The 19435-nt window shown below is 35.7% G+C and overlaps 1 protein-coding gene and 1 long non-coding RNA gene across 38 annotated transcripts in view; one reads left to right on the top strand and one right to left on the bottom strand.

Annotated features, from left to right (window-relative positions):
* The first annotated feature begins 2100 nt into the window (after positions 1–2100).
* The window catches only part of LOC103715025 (uncharacterized), a 29924-nt gene continuing 12589 nt past the window's right edge, over positions 2101–19435 (top strand). The window contains exons 1-6 of one of the 36 annotated variants that reach the window (XR_015974642.2): positions 2101–2498; positions 7313–7374; positions 9236–15208; positions 15936–16005; positions 16973–17320; positions 17420–17525. This is a non-coding gene — a long non-coding RNA (uncharacterized LOC103715025). Of the gene's footprint in view, positions 2499–5319; positions 5445–7312; positions 7375–9235; positions 17321–17419; positions 17526–18194; positions 18424–19435 lie in introns of those variants that run through there. The other 35 variants (XR_015974635.1, XR_015974629.2, XR_015974639.2 and 32 more) reach the window with 35 other exon arrangements.
* Positions 12029–19435, bottom strand: part of LOC120109097 (MADS-box transcription factor 23-like) — a 32405-nt gene continuing 24998 nt past the window's right edge. The window contains exons 4-9 of one of the 2 annotated variants that reach the window (XM_039122841.2): positions 15144–15205; positions 13037–13136; positions 12906–12947; positions 12777–12818; positions 12450–12604; positions 12029–12366 (exon numbers count right to left, since the gene is read on the bottom strand). In XM_039122841.2, the coding sequence (XP_038978769.1) occupies positions 12312–12366; positions 12450–12604; positions 12777–12818; positions 12906–12947; positions 13037–13136; positions 15144–15205 (456 nt within the window). In that variant the 3' untranslated portion in view covers positions 12029–12311. Of the gene's footprint in view, positions 12367–12449; positions 12605–12734; positions 12819–12905; positions 12948–13036; positions 13137–15143; positions 15206–19435 lie in introns of both variants that reach the window. The other variant, XM_039122840.3, reaches the window with a different exon arrangement.

The following is a 19435-nucleotide window of genomic DNA, read 5'->3' as shown; positions in this document are numbered from 1 at the left end:
ATAGCTATCTGTGTAATGTTCTCTACTAGAGTTGTACAATGAAAATTTGTGGCATTACTCGGGAGAGAGGAGGACTGGATGGGAGAAGAGGGAAGGGGAAGGATTGATGGGGAATGGAAGAAGGGAGCTGGGGAGAGTTGGAAGGGAGTGATGTTTTGGTTTGGGCTGGTCTTTGGTTGGTGCTTGTGACATCATGGATTCTGATGAGTGCCCCCTCTTTTAGTACGGTCGTGCACCATGGCTTCCTTCCGATTGGTAACCCTCAACAAAAATTAACGGTATTTTAATCATTTCACTTTTAACCTTTACAGTTTTAAGCAGATGATTGGGCTACATTATAATAATTTTGAAGCTCTAGAAAATTTAATCGACACTTTTTTTAACTTTTGGGACCTAAATATATTCGACCCAAAATTGGAAGGATGCCTCTGTAGTTTACCAAAGAAGATGGTGGTCCAAGATGGTAGTAATCAGCATTTACCTCGATTTAAGTAGTTAACTTCAAAATTATATTTCTTTCACCGAAAATGACTGGATTAATTTTACTAAAAAAATGACTAATTGCTTTCATATGACATGGATGATTCAATCTTAATTTCAGTTTTCTTAGGAACAAGACTTAACAATTGACAAGTGAAGAACAGAGCATTAATAAAAATCTTATGCAAGCCTAGACAAAAATGAGAACGATAAGCAGACCTAGGATTGTCATTCTCAGCATGCACCTTGATTTGAATTTTTAACTTCCCAATTGGATTAATTTACTTCTTTGTTTTGTTTTTTTCAGATATAAGAACTATTTTCTTTCACATGACATGCAGGTCTGATCACAATATCAATTAGATATAGCATGTGTTTGGTGACATTTACAATGATGTTAAGACCAAAGATTACTCCTCGGTATGTACCTCAATTTAATTTCTTCACTTAAAAATTAGGTTTCTTTTACTAAATAATTACTTTGGATTGTTTTACTAAAAGATTAGATTATAACATGTCTAGTACCGACCTTCAGTTGCAAGTAACTTGATCTTAATGCATCTGCATGAAACCAAACAACCTATAAAACGAAGCAGCTATTTATAATCGATGCAAACTTAATTTTACTTATGGTCCTCAAATCTATTAGAATGAAAGAAAAAAATTGATATAGCCAACCTAACTAGTGTGAAATTAAGACTTAATTAAATCAGTTTTTTTTTTTTTTGTTAAAATGATTGACTTACACAAATCTAGTATGATTATATTTCTATTCTAAAAATCAGAAAATAAAATATTTCAAAAAAAAGAATAATAAGACAGCATCACCCATTCATAATATAACCTATTCTACTACTTCCCTCACAGTAAATATGTCTCGCACATGCAATCAAACTTTTATGCGAGTCTGAATTTTGCCTCGCGGTAAATATGACTCGCACTTGCAAGCATTAGATCCATGCACCTAGTCCAAAAGTGAAACTTTCCCTTGCAAGCACGTGCAATCCAGCTTTTTCTGCGAGTCCGAATTTAGCATCGATTTCTTGACTCGCACTTGCAATCTCTAGCATTAGGTGCAATGCACCTAGGCCAAAAGTGAATATTTCCCTTGCAAGTGCGAATTTAGTATCGATTCGTTCGCTCCGTGATGCCCGTTGAGGAAAGGCAGGGGACCACAGTCGCCTTAAAAGAATCCAACCATCCCCCAATCGTACGGATAGAGGGATAAAGCGTATCCAATGGTATTTTTTAACCTACATTCCCACTCGCCGACAACACCCACGTGTCGACGAAGTAAGTTGGCACGTACCATACGAAATCGGGCCCCGCTTGCCAGGTGGAAAGCGCGCAGTGGGGGCACGCGTTACTACCTGTTCAACGGCCAACACGTATTCAATAAAGCAGCGAAACGAGCGCACCGGGTCCGCTTCTCCACCTCGATTATAATACTCCGCAGGAACCCTCCATCATCATGGCATCGCCCAGATATTTTCCCACAGCTCGATCCCCTCCCTCGGGAGATGGACCACGTGGAAGGCATCCAGTACACCAGCTGTCACCCTGCATCGCTCCTGGGTAACACTTTATCGATTCCGTGGATAAAATACCTTGAAGTGTGCACCATTTCCGTTTCAAAACTTTCGAGGGTTATAAAGAAATAGAGGCGGCGATGTGGATGGAGATACCGCTGCTCTCCTCCATTTATTTATACCCTTGGGAGCACATGACCCCCCGAGATATTTTGGCGTCCCTTAGGCTTTCCCTCTCCATTCTCTTCCGGTTTTTGGATCCAATCTCTCTCTCTCTCGGCATTCTTGTAGAACGTTTGATACGTCGTTGCTCTGGCTTTCGCTTCTTGTTGGATCGGTTGTCGCGGTTATGCGTGAATTTGCTGTCGGATTGTGGCCGGAGGGTCGATCAGTTTGAGTCTGAGAAATGGAAGAGAGAGAGAGAGGGAGAGGGAGAGTTATCGAGAGGATCTGAGGGTGGAAGTCTTTAGCCTCGGGAGGGGATCTCAGGTAAAGAGGATTTCATATATATGTTGACTTCAGATGTGCTGGTGCGAGATTAAAATTCGGTTCTTGAATATGTTATGTGTTTCGTTGTTATTGATTTGATTTATTCTCGTTCGCTTCTTTTGGTTGTGATTTTGGTGTGGCTTGAGTTAATGCATCAACCCCCTTTTCCCCTCTCGAAAGGAATAATGGCTGAACTTGCTTTCTTTATTTCTTCTTCTTTTATCCCTCTTGCATGTATATAGGATCAACCAATTCCGTCATGTTACCCTTTGAAGAGTTTCCAATTCCGTGACAAGCTAATCTCCTTCAACCCCTATATTACTACTTTCTCTCTCTCTCTCTGTGTTACACGCACGCACAAAAAATTCTTTTGCTTTATCTGTTGTTAATCCAATACTATTAGTGTTATCTGTGCACCACAATGTTGAGCAACCAACTAGAGTACATTAATAGATGTATTATGGGCTGATTGCTGTGTTCTTGATAGAATTCTTTAGCCATAGATTGGCTTTTGTGAGCTAGTGTATTGGCATAAATTTCATTGAGTGGGTAGTTCCATGTGCTTATTTTTTGCTTTAATTAAATTTACTTTGAAACCTGATTTTACTTAAGCATGCAAGTTTTAGTGAGTATCAGTTACCAGTACTGTTATGGAGTGATTTTAAGACTTGGCTGTATGGATTAATTAAAGATGACCTCATAGAAAACTATTGCCACTTTGAGAGCTAGTTGTAAACATATTTGGACTTTGATGGGTCATACCTTGATTTAGAAAGCCAAACCTTTTAGATTAGATATTGCCTTTTTCTTAGGACATGTACTGTCGGACACTCTTCTTGTAATGTTCTCTAAAGCAACACTAAATTTATTTGTTCATTTCATACACAACCGTCCATAGGTTACATGCATGACATCATTGCATGTCAATGTCACACTCAATAGTCATGTTCACACACTAAAATTGGTGGGTAACCCCTTTTACTAACACTTAGTAGTAGCATGGCTATTGTCGGATTGCTGAGTAACTCCTGGCAATTGTTGTTTGGATAAAATTTCTGTTTCATTATTTTATAGATGTACTCACATTGAAGCAAGAATATTACAGCAAGAGATGCACATTTAGGATCTTGTTGACCACAGCTAGCAAAATCTTAACGTACTAACCATGTTGGCCTAAAATTTGGATTTGTATCTAACATTCATCATGCATAGTACGGCGCAATGACAACTTTAAAACACATATTTTGTCAAGATGGGGAGCAAAAGATAAATCAATTTGTAATGCAGTTTTTTGTAAGTGATGGAGGAGGAGGAGGAGGCCAGTAATGCCTTCCATCCTGAGGGATAAGGATAATTTCTTGTCTACACATTCAAAAGGATAAGTTATGGTCAGTAATCCTCCATTATGTATGTTTTGCCTAATCTATAAAATGAGTCAAGGTTCAATGGTGAATTAGATCTAAATTAGTATGTTATACATGTTTTGGCTAGAGCTGATCATGGACCGGGCTTGGACACAAGAAATATCAAATTTTACATAAGCTTAGCCCGAAGCCTGATTAAAAATGAATAGAGTTTAGATCCGAGGACCAGCCCATGATCAGCTCTAATTTTGGCTAATCCATAAAATGTGTAAAGGCTCAAAGTGAATTAGGTACAAACTAGTTATATATTTCAATATTTCTATATGTTGTTGTGTCTGAACTTGAAAAACTGGCAGATTTATCAATCTTTTGTGTCTAATAATCATGGTCAGTCGACAGAACTAAGCAAGGTTAATCAAGAAGGTATATGTTTAAAAGATTTCATTTCAAATTGTTCTACTGTGAAACACCAAATATTGTAGAAGTCTTGTTGGTTATACTGAGATAGAAGAGACACATTAATTGCCTATGATATAACTGAATAGCTTTGATGGTGTCAAATTCTGATATATTATTTTTGAGGTAGACGGAAATTGACATGTCAAAAATAGGAAACATCATACTCTTCTCAAGAAGGTGCCTCAACACAGTGGGAAGAATCTAGTCTACCTTCATCGTTAACTTAGGCATCTTACTCTTGGACCAGCCAGAGCTACTATTATTTTGAATCCTTGCTTGGTGGAATGAGAAATGAATTTAAAAATGGTGCATAAACTGAATTCAGAAACACTTAATGTAATAAAACTTTGAAGAAAGATACACGAATCTAAGAAGCAACTGTGTGGAAATGAGACATGGTTCAATAGCTTTTCTTTTGAAAAAAAAAATCATAATTAATTAATCATGATAAAAACCTCAGAAACTCATCTAATATGACAATGTTGGTCTAATATAAGGGCAATTTCTCGTATCATATCTCATGCAAGTCTTGGATTTAAGAAAGGGATGACTCACAATATCAATTGTTAGGTTATATGATGTGTTGGCCTTATGCTTTGAAAATGGATGTTCTCATTATATTCATTAAACCTTGATAGAGATACCATAATAGATTATAGACGTTCAATCAAACAATATGTTCTCATGCTTGGCATGCCAATCTTAAAATAGAGCCATTTTTTGAATGTTGAAGCTTGTTCCATTTCAATTTATAGCTCAGATTGAATGATGCGTAGATCTACAAATTGAAGATGGTAGTGAATTGTTATTTGTTTTGAATCTGATTTGGTTGTCATTTGAATTCAACATGAATTAGTCAAACTATATAATTTTAAGGGACTAGGAATCATTATATGCATCCATGAATAACCCCAATTACTCATCTTTTCTCATACAATCAATCTTATTCAAGTTCTCTTCTATTCTTGTGTGTGGTGTGTCATTGTGAGACAACTCAGAATGGTAGTCTGTGGAAGGAAAACTTGGTGAGGGGCAAAGTCTTTAACTGAAGTCCCACGAAGACTAACAATGTGAGGTTGAGTGTTGATAGCACAGAGGATGTGCAAGACCTTCATCCTTGTTGGTATAACTTAACCTTTAATTGCTATATATTATTATCCTTGACTTTATTGTTGTTTTGCTTGTGTGATTGTTTTTACTTTAATCTTTATAGGAAGAGAAATCTACCTGAACTTTCATGAGATTGCTATTAAAGGAAGTTGTTCTTGGTTGTTATCTCACTATTGCAACCAATCTTTCTACCTCTATTTGTGTGGTAGGACGAGGGCTTCTTGGATTCCAAGCATAGTTAAATCTTGGCTTTGTCTTACTTGCTAGCAACTGTCATGCATGAACATTGGCCTGAAATAGCAGACCTTTGCATTTGTTGCATGACAAAAAAATTTGCTTGATTGTTTTTTCAAAGCATTTTTGCTTGCTTCAAATTAGATTCCTTTCTAAATAATATATTTAAATAGGAAATTGTAATTGTGACCTAGTAACATTTGATTCCTCTAACACAGTTATCTTGTCCTTGTATCCTCAAAGAGTAAAAGCAGGCTTTGAGTTAAAGTTGAATTGGATTTTAAATTTCTAATATTTTGTAATCCAGTCCTTCATAAATGTCTTTTGTAAACAATGTCAAATTGGAATTGTTGGATGAAAGGCGATAGCATTTGATCATAAAGGAATAGAGGGGATTGGTTGTAGTGAAACCCTATTTGATGCTTAATAGAGGGGATTGGTTGTAGTGAAACCCTATTTGATGCCTAATATCTAGACATTTGATGCATTGGACATGTCAGCCGTGCAATATACAGAAGACACTGCAATTAGAAGCGGTAATTTGAGTTAACGTCCATCTTTTGGACACTTTTAATCTTTAGATGCGAGGCTTTCACTATTCTATTTTGCCCCATTTTATGTAACCATGAATGACCCTATTGAAGATCTCAGAGCATTGTGTATTGTGAATTTGAGAAGTATGTTGAATATACGGCTTGCAAAAATGCACTAAATAGTGGTATCCTTTTGGAAATTGATTTTAATTTTTCAAGAGCTTCAAGCTATCAGCTCGGCCACTAGTATCAAACAACCACTTGATATCCAATGTTTGACATAGTTTTGGAGTCAAATGAAGTTAATTCTAACCTCAATCTAAATTTGAGATGACTAGCTTTGATTTCCTAGTGACGAAGGGAAATATGCTTAATCATTTCCATTTAAGGTCTCTAACCTAGGTGTTGATGCTTTTACTAAATTGCTAGTAGAAATAAAAGATTGTTTATCTAGATACAAGATGACATGATCCTTGGTGTGGTTCATCCAGTGAGAACATTATGCCAATTGATATGTTGAGAACATCACTATCAAAATGTTAGGAGGTTCAGATATATTTTTACCCCCAATTATAGAAACAAGTTGGAGAACAACTCTAATCAAAACAAGGACCATCAACCATAGTGGATTAAATCGAGTGGTTGACCTTATAAAAATATGTAACATCTTAGATATAGGGGAGCTTCATAGCTCGTTACTGACATGGAGTGTGTCTAGAGATAAAGGTGGAATTTCCCTCTTTAACCCAATCCTCACTGATGGAAATTCTGACAAGGCCATGCAGTTGGTGGAGGCGATTTTCCTTTAGATAGCTAGGAAGCCAAGTTCTTGAGTCAGGCAGTTCTCAAATAGATTGTTGTCTACTTGCCAACCTTCTATGAAGATTGTTACTCCCACCACTCATGTCTAATGCACAGAAACTAAACATGGTCAAAAAAAATTAATTAAGCTGTACATGAATTAGTGGTGGTTATTGGTCAAGGTGGCAACTGCATAACTTGCAAGAAATTCAATAAAGAACTTAATGGAGTTTACAGTTTTATTTGCATGGTAATTATTTGTCAAGTTGAATCTATACTTTCGTTGGACTAAACTATTGATTGTTTTCACCAGTCAATGCAGGTGGACGTAACAAGCTCGAGGCGGCAACTGCATAACTTGCTAGAAATTCAATGGTACATCTATTTTCCTTGAAGGCCTTAACATGCTAGTCCATTAAATACAATAATTAGAATCAGGATATTTCTATCGTGACCTACAAATGTCAAAACTTTTGAACTTTTTGGTAAAAGAGTATGTCTAGGGCACTCGATGGTACCTCTCAATTTGGTTCAAGCCTATGGTTGAAAATTGTTCAAGGTTACCTTGCTAAAACCATTCAGAAATTTTAATTGATAGAATAATATGATCAATTTGAAATGTATGAGAATGTATGATTACTAAATGAAGATTCAATACTTTGTTATCTCAATGATTATGTTTTCAAAAACCAACTGGTTTGGTGTCTACATTGTGAGCTGGAAATTTGATTTCATGGTCAACATTTTCAAATATATGCCATGAAAATGAACCATTCATTAACTTTAGCATGGTTGACCACATGCAGCTATATGCACTATTATTTAAATTATTACTTTAGTTTCTTATGTTATCGTGGCGAAAATAAGTTGAGGGATGCCAAATACTTATGCCAGGAATCATTTAATGGAAATTGCTTATTTTTTTTCTTTTGGGTGAGCTAATGAAAAGTTTCATAAAAATATTAACATTGATAAGCACATTGTTGTTCACAAATCTCTCTTTGTACAACTAAGAAAGTTATGGATGGCTTTGAGCAGATGGCATAGAGCGAGAACTGTATAAAGCAGATTATTGTTGATGTATGCGAGATAAACACAACTTGACATGGAAAAGTGAATTAAGTTTTTCAGTATGAGGAATTCTTTTTTATTTTTGTTTTTTTTTTTGGCGGTTTTTTGCCTTCTTATTTAAAATGAATTTTTGATGTTAGGAGATAATTCTTTGGAAAAGTTAGCTGATATATGTTGACAAGGTACGTCGTACCTGTCCAAACCGGATGGTACAGGGCGTACCAACACTTGGTGCGCCAAAAAAGCCCTATACCATACAATACCGACACTGTGCTAGGGTGGCACCGGTACGGGCTCCAGTACCGAGATGGCGAATCTTATTTTTGACTTATGATGGTTTTTCTTATTATAATATTTTGTGGCATCTTTATTAGGCTGCAAACTGCTTCATGAATCAACCCTTCTTTGTGATGTTGGTGGCATCGTTTTGTATCTCCACCTGCTAATCTGATGCATTCAAATGAATGTCCTGACTCCACCTATTCTTTCTAGATGCGGAAGTAAACATTGTGGTATTTATGTTGTTTATCAGTTGTATACACTTGTATTAATGAATTTCAAATGTGTTAGATGCATGAAAAATTTGATATTTCTGGTTCCCCATGACTTTCATAAAGCTGTATGTTTGGTAGCAATAAGCATAAAAACCATCAATCTCTAAAGGTTTCATGGTCATTTGGTCTTTTTTTTTCCCCTTCCCCTCTGCTTCTGTCTAAACTTTTGAACCCAAAGTTTTTCTTTTGTGATGTGATGTTTGCACCTTGAATGTCACTTTAGTCTTCTGTTTCTTAGAATCTCTTTTCTAATTCCTACCCATGTCCTCTCTTTTTTTCTTTGCTTTACCTATTTTGTCCATCCTCATGTTTAGTGGATAACGTTTGGATTTTGATCAGCCATTTGTGCTTTTTCAGATATTATAGCCTGCTTAAAGAGTACACATGTTATATGCTGCTATTTGTTGTTTGCATATTTCTCATGGGAATACCTTCTTTGTAGATCTATCTTATTATGCTCTTTCTGATCCTATTTTCTCCTATTGTTATCAGTCTTATATTGCTTTGACGTGCTGTTTCCTTGTTGATCTTCCATTGTATAAGACTGCATATGTACCTGTTTATGAACACTTATGCCATTAATACTGCATGGTTCTCTGTTTTCTCTACAGCTGAGGACCCCAGCTCTCTGGTAACTCCTACTGGGCATGACTATCTCGTGATTCGAGACTCATATACCAACTTTCACCTATTTTTATTTTTATTTTTTTGTAGTCATCCACAAGCTGGGATTACTCATCAGTACCATGATATGGCTAATAAACTTGTTCATTATTGCACCCCGAGACATGTGATGTTGTTCCCTTCTCATGGGAAATCCTATCTCCTGCAAAATAGGTCTACTAAACTATATTTGAATTGGTAATTCATATTTGGTCTGAGAACTATGTTATAGATTAATGAGACTTTGCTCCTGTTTCCTGGATGATTATTTTGTGGTTCTGGATAGTTGTTGCAGCTCTGCAACCAGATCTTTTATTACCAAGATATAAGTGATAAATCTCTTCATGATAAATGTTCAAGTCGAGTTTCATATGCTTCCTCCTTATGGTCTTCTACATCCTCAACATGTTTACAGTTCTTGTTTGGCAATCTAGGTGATTATTGTGGTAAGACTATTCTATAGTAAGCATGACAATGATATGTTTATCCACTTTTCTACCTAAGGTGAGACTGGAAGGCATTATATCTTCATTGGTAGTTTGATGAGAATGATCTTGGTCAACTTCCTTTCTTGCTTGGCCTTGAGTAGGCCTGTATTTGAAGGACATTTTGTGGATGGAAGTCATAAATATGAGAATGTCCTGTTGAAGATCACCAATACAAACTACTCGGGGTTTAAATGAAAACTCTATCAAAGTTACAAGAGATTTAAGGTTGAGAATACATCAAGACATAGTCAGATTTGGCATCAATTATATCCTAATTTCTTAATATTCTTAAGAATCAGACTGATGGCTCAGTTGGCCTTTTTATGAGAGATGCCTAAAATTATGATTTTTGCCATCGAGAAAGGACCTAAGGACAAAGTTGGATTTTGTGTTTTTTTGGTAATTAAATGAAATTTTGGATTATTGGATTATTGGTTGTTATCAATGGTTAGAATTGATGCTTTGTTTAGTTTATAAAGTTCCTTGTTGACTGCAGAAACAATCTTACATTGGCCTTTTGTTGTAGAGATGATTGCTGAGAGTTAAGTATTTAGTGAAGTTTTGAGTGTTCTGGACTGGAACTTTTCCATGTTTGTTTTCTTCTGTCCTCATTCCTTCTCTTATTCTTTTCCACCTTAATTTCCTTGAAGAGCTGTCTCCTGTTCATGTTGAATTTGCTTAGGGATATCTGCTTTCTTGTCAGTAATCCTTTTGAGATCACTGCTTGTGCTCACTTGACAGACGAAAGTTTATAAGACTGCATGATTAGGAGTGCCTTCTAGCTTGTTGAAGCGCTGGGTATTTAGAATTATGTTGTTCATTTTCCATTCTAGTTTTTTGTTACAAAAAGGGATGATCATTACTCTATATGGTCGTTTGCATCTTCTGTTTTTCAGTAGCACCATTGTTGAAGTCCTTTTGTCTCATCCTTCACTACATCTCCATGCCTAGTCATATGTTGATTGTGTTAGGGATGTGATTGATTGTGTTACTGCATCTTCTTAGAGACTTTTATCTTCTATACAGTACAGAAGCAAGCTTTGAGTGGATGCTTGAGATATGGATAGAGTGTTGCACTACAGTTGAATCCTCTTTAGAGATGTCTACTGCTGGTACTTTCTTGTTGAAGTAGGCTTTTATTGGCACATCTACCAGTATTTATTGCAAGGACTAGTGTTATTGAGATGGAAAGAAATGCAAGATATCATTACATGCTTTGCTAGTATTCTCCTCTTATGTTGCTCAAACAGTATTTGCTGCTATTATAAATTATTCATTATCTTTTGTTGCTTTACTGGTTGTGTGAACCTTTGCCAAAATGGTTTTTGTTTTGGGCACACAACCCGACATTATTACAAGAAATCCAAGATTTCATGAACATTCTATCCAGTTATCAGTGCAGACCTCTTATCTTCCTTCTGGTAGGAGGCATTATTGTGTAATAGTAATTGTCTTTTGTTGCTTGCTTCACACTTCCTAAATAAGCACCAGTAGTCATGTGCCCTTGAAATTTATGTGTACCACCATGTTTTATGTTCAGGATTCCAATTTTATATGGTTCGTTTCTATGTTTTGCATCAAGGTGTAGTGAACCGTGCCGAACCAGCTGGTTCGAGGCGTATTGAATTGGACTGATCAGTTACTGCATGGTTCAGGGGTTCTCGTCAAAATGATAACCTCCTCCCCCTCCAGATGCTTCAAACCCTTGCCTCCCCTCTCTTTTGAATTTCAATCAGGTCATGTGGTTACATAAAAAAAATTGTTTTCTAGGAAGGCCCCTTCTTTTATGCTTTATAGTAAGGCAAATTCTGCAGGAAGAAATCTGCTGCTTCTGTTATCGTTTTATATATTCATGAGAGAGATTTATTGGTATGGCTGCATGACCGTGTTGCTCCTTATCAGCATATTCTAGAAGGGAGAGTAAATCAAGCATTTAAGGAAGTTCATTTGAAGGGCGCGACATTTTCTTATGTATAACCTACTAACTTGAATTCAGATGGAGTTGGTTTTATAATTTCAGCAAAATGATTTAGCTTGCTTGTATATAACTCTGTTGGGCTGGAGAGTAGGGATGCCTTTCCACCTTATTCTTTCACTAATGGTGAATAAAATAGTTTGTGCAGATTGTCGTGGTTGCATAATTCTCATGATTTTTGGTACGTGACAAGTGAAAAACTTGTTTTCAGCATACAGTCCATCTCTAGGCATCAATCCTCTCAATGTAAGCATCATTAAGGCAGTGATAATCCCATATGCCTGCAATGTAACTTGGGAGTTTCTTGATCATATGGCTTAATGACTAACTTAAAACATGGTAATACACTTCTAAATAGGCAAATGATTGCTGTTTGAAGCTCTTAAACTGAAATTCCTGGCGCAGTCATCACCTTTTTATAGTAACACAGATTTACAGAGTAATTAGTTATTCTGATTATTTTACACCATTTTTGGGAAGTAGATCCTTATCTTCCTTGTACACCACAGGTTATCATTAATAACATGCTGTGGTGATCCTTAGAACTACACTGACAAAAGATCACAAGGAACAACCCATGATTTGTGCATCGTCTTGTCTATGCAATTGAAGTCGGCTGCAACATTCAGCGAAATATTCTATGATTAAACTAGTAATTAAAAAATATTATTCAGTTTGAGTTTAGGAAAGAAAAATTACCCTGGCTTTGGTGCTGCTGCTTGCGCTCCATCTGTTTGCAATTGTGGCTGGCTTAGTTCGAGATGAATGGGTATATTTACATCCTCTGTGGCATTAAAACCATATGGAGTAATTGGACCTTTATCAATGCCATTTACGCCCCTTGTTGCATAAACCTGAGATGCAAGATTTAATGCTTAGCTTGTGCTATACCTGCAACTTACATAATTTACCATGGTCGAAAGGATTTCATTACAGAAGTCTCTGTATGGATGTATCAAGTCTATTCGTTCTCTTATTCAGTACCTTCTTCTGTAATTCCATGTTTTCTTGACGAATGAGGTTTACCTTCTTGTATAGTTCCATATTTTCTTCGTGAATAAGGATCCCCTGTTATGAACCAGTTAAATGTTAAGCAGTTGATATTCATCACCTAAAACTTAGAAGAGGAGATGTGGTAAACACGTGTTTTCCAACCTTTCGGTTTAGATCTTGAATTTCATCGATCAAAAGTTGGTCCTGTAGAAGCAAAAAATTAATACGTTGAAAATGGCTATTGTTAGAAAGGACAGCAAATCAATATTGAATGAGGCAAAGATGACCAAGACCTTCTTCATTCGGATACCACGTAAGCTCATTTCAAGTTGGTTCTCTAGATTTTGTAGATCTTTGACACTTAGGCCAGAAAGCTCTTCTCCCAACAACTGCCTGCAATCATTGAAATGTTGTTGTGTATGCCTTGCTATGCCAGTTATATATTTCTATTTAAGGTATGTTTCAAATGATTTCTCTCAATTTGATATTAAGCACTTATTTGAGCTTTGCTTACACAGAGACATAACCATGAGTTCAGTTTGGGTTTTGGTGCATGATGGACTTAATCTTCTTATGGTTGGACATTAAATGTTGTCAATTGTAAATATGAGAGTTTAGTATCTAGATGGATATTGTATATGTAGTATCGTCTTTAGAACTCTTTTCTTGTCATAGTGTCTGGTATATTGAGTGCACCGAGTATCGCTTGGGATACAAGTGGGAACTAAAGACTCATGGTTATTTTGTTGCGATTTCATCAGTCACTACTTACTATTGCTATAGACCTAGCCATCAGATAAGGTTTTTTGGAGACCTTTGTTTGTGTTTCTAAAGCTAGTCAATAGCTAATTTCTCTGATGAAGACCTTAGTCGCTCTAGGTGGACAACATTGGGGATGTATTTTGGTGTGGGAGTGGAAACAGACAACTAAGAAAATCTAGGATGTCAAACTTCCTAGGATGCATCTTTGTAAAATAATTTGAGATACTACAAAATAAATCTAACCATTTCTTTGTATTTTAAAGAAATACAAGTTTTGATCAAAAAATTAATACAGTTATCCATATGAGATTAAACTATAGTTTTTTTTTTAAAAAAAATAAAGAATGCAGAAGTACAAGGTGCTTAATTGAAGAGAATGGAGTGGAACATTATTTGGATCTTTTCAGAAAAGTGATTTTCTAAAGGTGATATGCATTTACAAAATAATGGTGTTTACCAAAAGTAGAAGTTACAAAAAAGAAAGCAGCAGCAGAAGAAAGAAAAGAAAGAGACTATAAAGAGATGAAGAGATGCACTATGGAAGATTAGAAGGGATATGAGCCCCTCCTAAATGGGGTTCTGTTATTTTGGTTTTGCACAAATCCCTACCATCTAAACTAGTTTAATCACTTTATTCTCAATTATGCTACTTCACCTCCACTAATATACTTTTTTTTAATCAGTTGTTGTTTCCCAGGCATATGTGGACACCTAGACCAAGAAGCATCTCTTTGTTTTGTTACACTGGCTCTAACCTTATTAGAAATATTTTCTTTTTCTTCATTGTTATCAAAACTGAGAACTTGGCAATGTTCATGCACTTTGATTAAGATGTTGTTGCTGTTATTTCAATGAATTTGTGCTTCTTTCATTATCATTTCTGTTGATGTTGCTCTACAGTCTCTATTTTTGTCCTATGGGTTTCTAGAAATGTCTAATTATATTCATCTGCTGTATTTAAGATACCTCATTGTTTTTGAATTGCGGAATAATAAAGTGAGATAGAAATTCTACAATTATAGAGAAAATGCTTTTACTATATTTCATAGACATAGTCTTATGGTCTTAAGAACTGATTTTTGGAGCGGTACGTGTGATGTGTGAACCAATCCCCTTCGTTTTTCTTGTGCTGGAATGATACATTTTCTTCTACTACATTTGCTTCATATAAGCTTTTCTTTTTCTTTTTCTTTTTTTTTTTGATACGATAGGTGAGAAGACTGCTAATTATCTAGTTCATTCTAAAGTTACCCACAAACTTGAAATTGTTATCTAGACTTCAATAATACTCTCTTTTAAGTATTAGATCTTAGTATGTTAGATATTTAAGTAATTTATTGTTGGAGACATTTTATCCGTCTGCCATTGGCATTTCTGATACTATTAATCAGCTTGACTCTTAGGGCATGTGATATGCTAGTGCCTCTGAAGTGGAATATGTCATTTCTAGTGTCACATTAAAATAGTATTATATATGTTACAAGATGATGAATAATTTTTAGCCTCCATATGTCATGTCACAACTTCCTGAATTTAAACCACTTGGCAGAAGTAACAATATGCTTATTTTGCGATGAACGCCTTCTGAGAAATAATGCCTAAAAAAATCTTATTTTATGCAGGGTGAAGTGAGCATACCTATGACTTTCTTGCAAGTTATGCAGTTGCTGCCTCAAGCTTGCTGCCTCCCTTTGCCAGAACTAGTGAGTACAGTGGATAAAGTTTAGCCTATGCAACAGATTCTTTTAAAATACTATATTACTGCTATGGAGTGATTATGTATTACAGTAACCAGGTTCAATAAAGAAACATTCTGTTAGATCACTTATAATCTGAAGTTTGTTCCTCCAGTTTTTCATCAAATCTATTACAAATCCAGTTTCAAAGCATCAAGGTTAAATACTTCTGAACCTCTACTAGATGACTTACTGCTGATGTAAACTACAATTTCTCAACTATAACTTTTTGAATCCTTATTGTTATGCATGCATGCTGTAGTGATCTTTGAATGCTCCTGTTTAAATAGTTGATGAGCTATTCTGATACTTTTGGTGCTTTGCCTAACATCTGTTGCATAACCACCCACCCAGTCCCCAACAAAAAAAGAAAAAAAGAAAAAGAAAAATCAACACACAAAAGAAAAAAGGAAAATAATATATTTGATAAGGAGACTGTTGACAGGAAGAGGGGAGGAGGATAAGATTTGCATTTAAATTATTTGTATGATTTATTCATGTTGCGTGACTAATAAATGGTGTAATTTCCGCATCATTATTATGGAATGTAGAGGCAACATTCAAAAGCTTCGGTATCTGGTTTTACGTTTGTTGAATATTTAAACATTACATGATTTCTGATTATAGATTCAACATTTTGATTGCACTGCATTAATCTTTCTAAACAATCTAAATTTTCTTAATTACATCACAGAAAGAAGTCTCAGGATCAAGTTCTTCAAAAAGTGGATCCTAAGCTTGTACTCAGCACCACATGACAGCAGGTTCTGTAATACTTTTCTTTATTAATGGGCTCAAACCATAGTATGTTGTACCGTATTGAACCAAACGATACCGGATGCACCGTACCGTACCAATTCGGTACCCGTACCGGTACTAGTGGCGTACCGACATTCGGTATGCCAAATAAACTGTATACCATACCGTACCGACGCTATATTAGTGTGGCATCGATACGGGGTCCGGTACCGAGACGGCGAACTTGGCTCAAACACAACTATCCCTAAAGATATGCAAAAAGTTATTAGCAAGCAAAAGAGATACAAGCAAGCACGAGAAATAGCAATAAAATATTTATTTTACATGGCTACCTCCAAATTATGCATCTAAATCAAAAACATATTAAATTTCTTCACTAGAAATGCCATGACCATTTATAATGGGAAGGCAATTCCTTTCTCTTGGATGGAAGCATCCTGCACCTCCTAGGAAATTGCTACTCCACGTGAAAGCTGCATTTGGTTGTGGTTTGTGGAATAAGTCAACCTAGATGAAATTGGTTTAGTTGGTCCTGACCCTCGTTCTTCCAAAATAAAATACTCCACACTATAATGTGCAATATTTTTCTTTGCTTAGGTGGGAAAATGGCTTTACAAACTTTTTAAAAATACTTGTTTTGATTTCCAAATAAATGGTCATTTTTTTACCATTTGACAAGTTAAAATGGAACAAATGGGCTAATGGGACCTTTGTTCCATTTACTCTTCTTTAACCCGCAACCTGTTGTAGACTAAGAGAACCATATGAGAACCTAACTCAAGAGAAACCTCAAGATGGACATGAAGTTGCAATGCATAGTTTGTTAACCTTGACAAAAAACAATGAGAGAATGCCTTCATCTAACCTCCCATAACCATTTCTTCATTTCCCACGTCATTTGCTTTGTAATCTTACCTCCGCTTATCTCACAATCCTAAATCTACATTCTTTTATTTCTCTCATTTTGATCAGTCATTCCTATGTCGTGAAACATATTCCATAGTGGGAGTTACTCATTGGCACCATTAATTGGATCAAGTACTCCATATGCAAAGATTAGTTTGCCAAAGGTATTTTACACCACAGGTTCTAATTAATATAGATCAAAGGGAACATATGCCACATGGCTTTTCCATAATATACAGAAATACCACAGATGCTTTTTTCAGGGCAGATGTATGGACAAAATGCAACCAGCAAATCAACATGGAGAAGTGTAGGATGACTTATTGAAAGAGGGAGAGGCACGATGCCTTCATGTTGACATGCTGTAACTACATTCTTCCTTGGACAAGAAGCAGGTATGATCGAAAAATAAAGGTATTGAAAATCTGCCTTCTTGATTCTTCCTTCTTTTGGTGTTGTAATGTTGGAAAGTACGAGTTTTTGGATAATTCTGAATATGTTCTATGATGTCAGATAGCTTGGATTCCATTGACTATCATCATAATTCATAAGACCTTCATGAGGTGGAAGATCACATGGATGACGAAGACAATGATTGGGACTTCTAAGGCCATCAGAGGTACTTTGATATTTTGAAGAGGTTTTATGTTTTACTGCATATATTCAGAGAAAAGAGAATAATGATTACAATTTTTTATGCTTGCAAATTGTTAATCGATAACTTCGTCTAATTTTGAGACACTTGTACTTATCATTGAAAATTGGAGATTCAAGATTGAAGTGCTCCAATGACATCTTAATTATCCAAATCATAGGTTGTCATATATGATGATCGAGAGCTTGGATTTAGTTTCTGAAGATCTTCTATGAAAGTTCACTCTGAAGAGCTATAGATACTGGCTCCATTTATTTGTAAATAAGAAAATTTTCTCATCAAGCTACCTTGGTTATTCTTATTAAAATTTCATAAACAAATGTCCTGATTTTGTTGTTCTAAATGAGACTTGAGCAATAGCATATCATAGGGAAATTGCCCTCCCCCGCTACTCATCTTGTTAATGATATGGTTCCTAAGGGAGCTTGGAACCTAAAAGCTCCCACAAGTTTCTCATTTGCAAATAAAATGAGTAAAATTTGTAAAAAAGATAACAAGAGGATGAAAACTACAATAACAGATCAACCATATAATCGATTGGTCTTTATAAGCTACGACTTAGTTTTTTTTTAATTTATTTCTTTTTTTTTGTGAGAAACATGGTGGCAATGACACCATCTGCTTCAAACACAGGACTTCTATCAAGGAGGAGAGAGGTGTCAAGCAGCTGACTCAAGTCTAGCAAATTCAACTGCAAAATGTTGTCAATTTAATTTACAAAATTTGGATTTATTGCCATTTCTTGTGGTCTCCATGTGATGTTCTTTTCCTAAGAATATTCATTGCCAATCCAAGGAATGTACTAACCTAATTAATTGTATTTGTTGATTTAACACAGTTTGAATACTAATATTGGAATTCATTTTAAGGTCTAAATGACTAAGAGATACATAAAACTCATGGGGCAAAAAGCAAAACAAGATTGCAAATTCCATGCATTAGAGAATTCTTTAAAGATGAAAATGAGTTTACCATCAATGGTAACTTACCATTTAAGGCAAGGTTCGCCATACCAGTTGGTACTAGTGCATGCCAACCGTACCGTACCATACTAGTATCGAACCAATACGTTGTACAAAGGGTGCACTTGGTATACCAAACTGGCTCCTATACCAGAGTACCAACACTATAATAGAATGGTACCGAGGGGATGTCTGGTACCGAGATAGCGAACCGTGATTTAAGGGTTGGAGAATCACACTAAATGATGATAAAAGTTCGATTAGTTTTAAGCTATGTCAATGAACTGCACCATCAAGATTTGATTAATCACGTGAGGCCAGAGGAACATATGGATGCAAGTTGAGAAGGGTTGCCAAAATAATAAGAGAATAAAATAATTTGCGATACAGAAAAGAACTAATCAAAGTGATGAGGAAGGGGGAGAGTAGCAATATAGATCCATGTGTTTCAAAGCCTTTTTTGCTCTTGAAAATCAAGTGGCCTTTAGAAACTTGCTCGTTAGCTCCTTAAAAATTCACCAAAGCCTCCTTTGAGCTTCTTTTGATCCAACACAGGGTTGACAAAGAATTTGTCATGCAAAAGCTGACAAATAATATACAGTGGTAAATTTGATTGTATAATGAATAAGTTTCATTAACTTGTAATTTGAAGAACTGGGGATTAGAAAGATAGATCTCAGACCTCCACACTGACCTAGGACTCTTTGAGACCTGAGAAATTCTTTAAAAAGACATTAAAAATTATTGAAAACAACTCAAGATTTTGTTAAAATGATGATCTATATTGATGGAATTACTAAACCCCAATTGGTGAAAGAACCATATCTCCTCCACATAGTATCAATATTCTCCAAGCTATTGAAAAATTTTCAAATTTCTCTTACTATTCCATATTTGAACTGTTTTCCATAC

The sequence above is a fragment of the Phoenix dactylifera genome, chromosome 18 (assembly GCF_051530095.1).
Source record: "Phoenix dactylifera cultivar Ajwa chromosome 18, Ajwa_hap1_PhDact_Kaust_v1.1, whole genome shotgun sequence".
Lineage (NCBI taxonomy): Eukaryota > Viridiplantae > Streptophyta > Magnoliopsida > Arecales > Arecaceae > Phoenix > Phoenix dactylifera.
The sequence above is the reverse complement of the archived record's forward strand: the minus strand, read 5'-3'. Positions and strand labels throughout refer to the sequence as shown.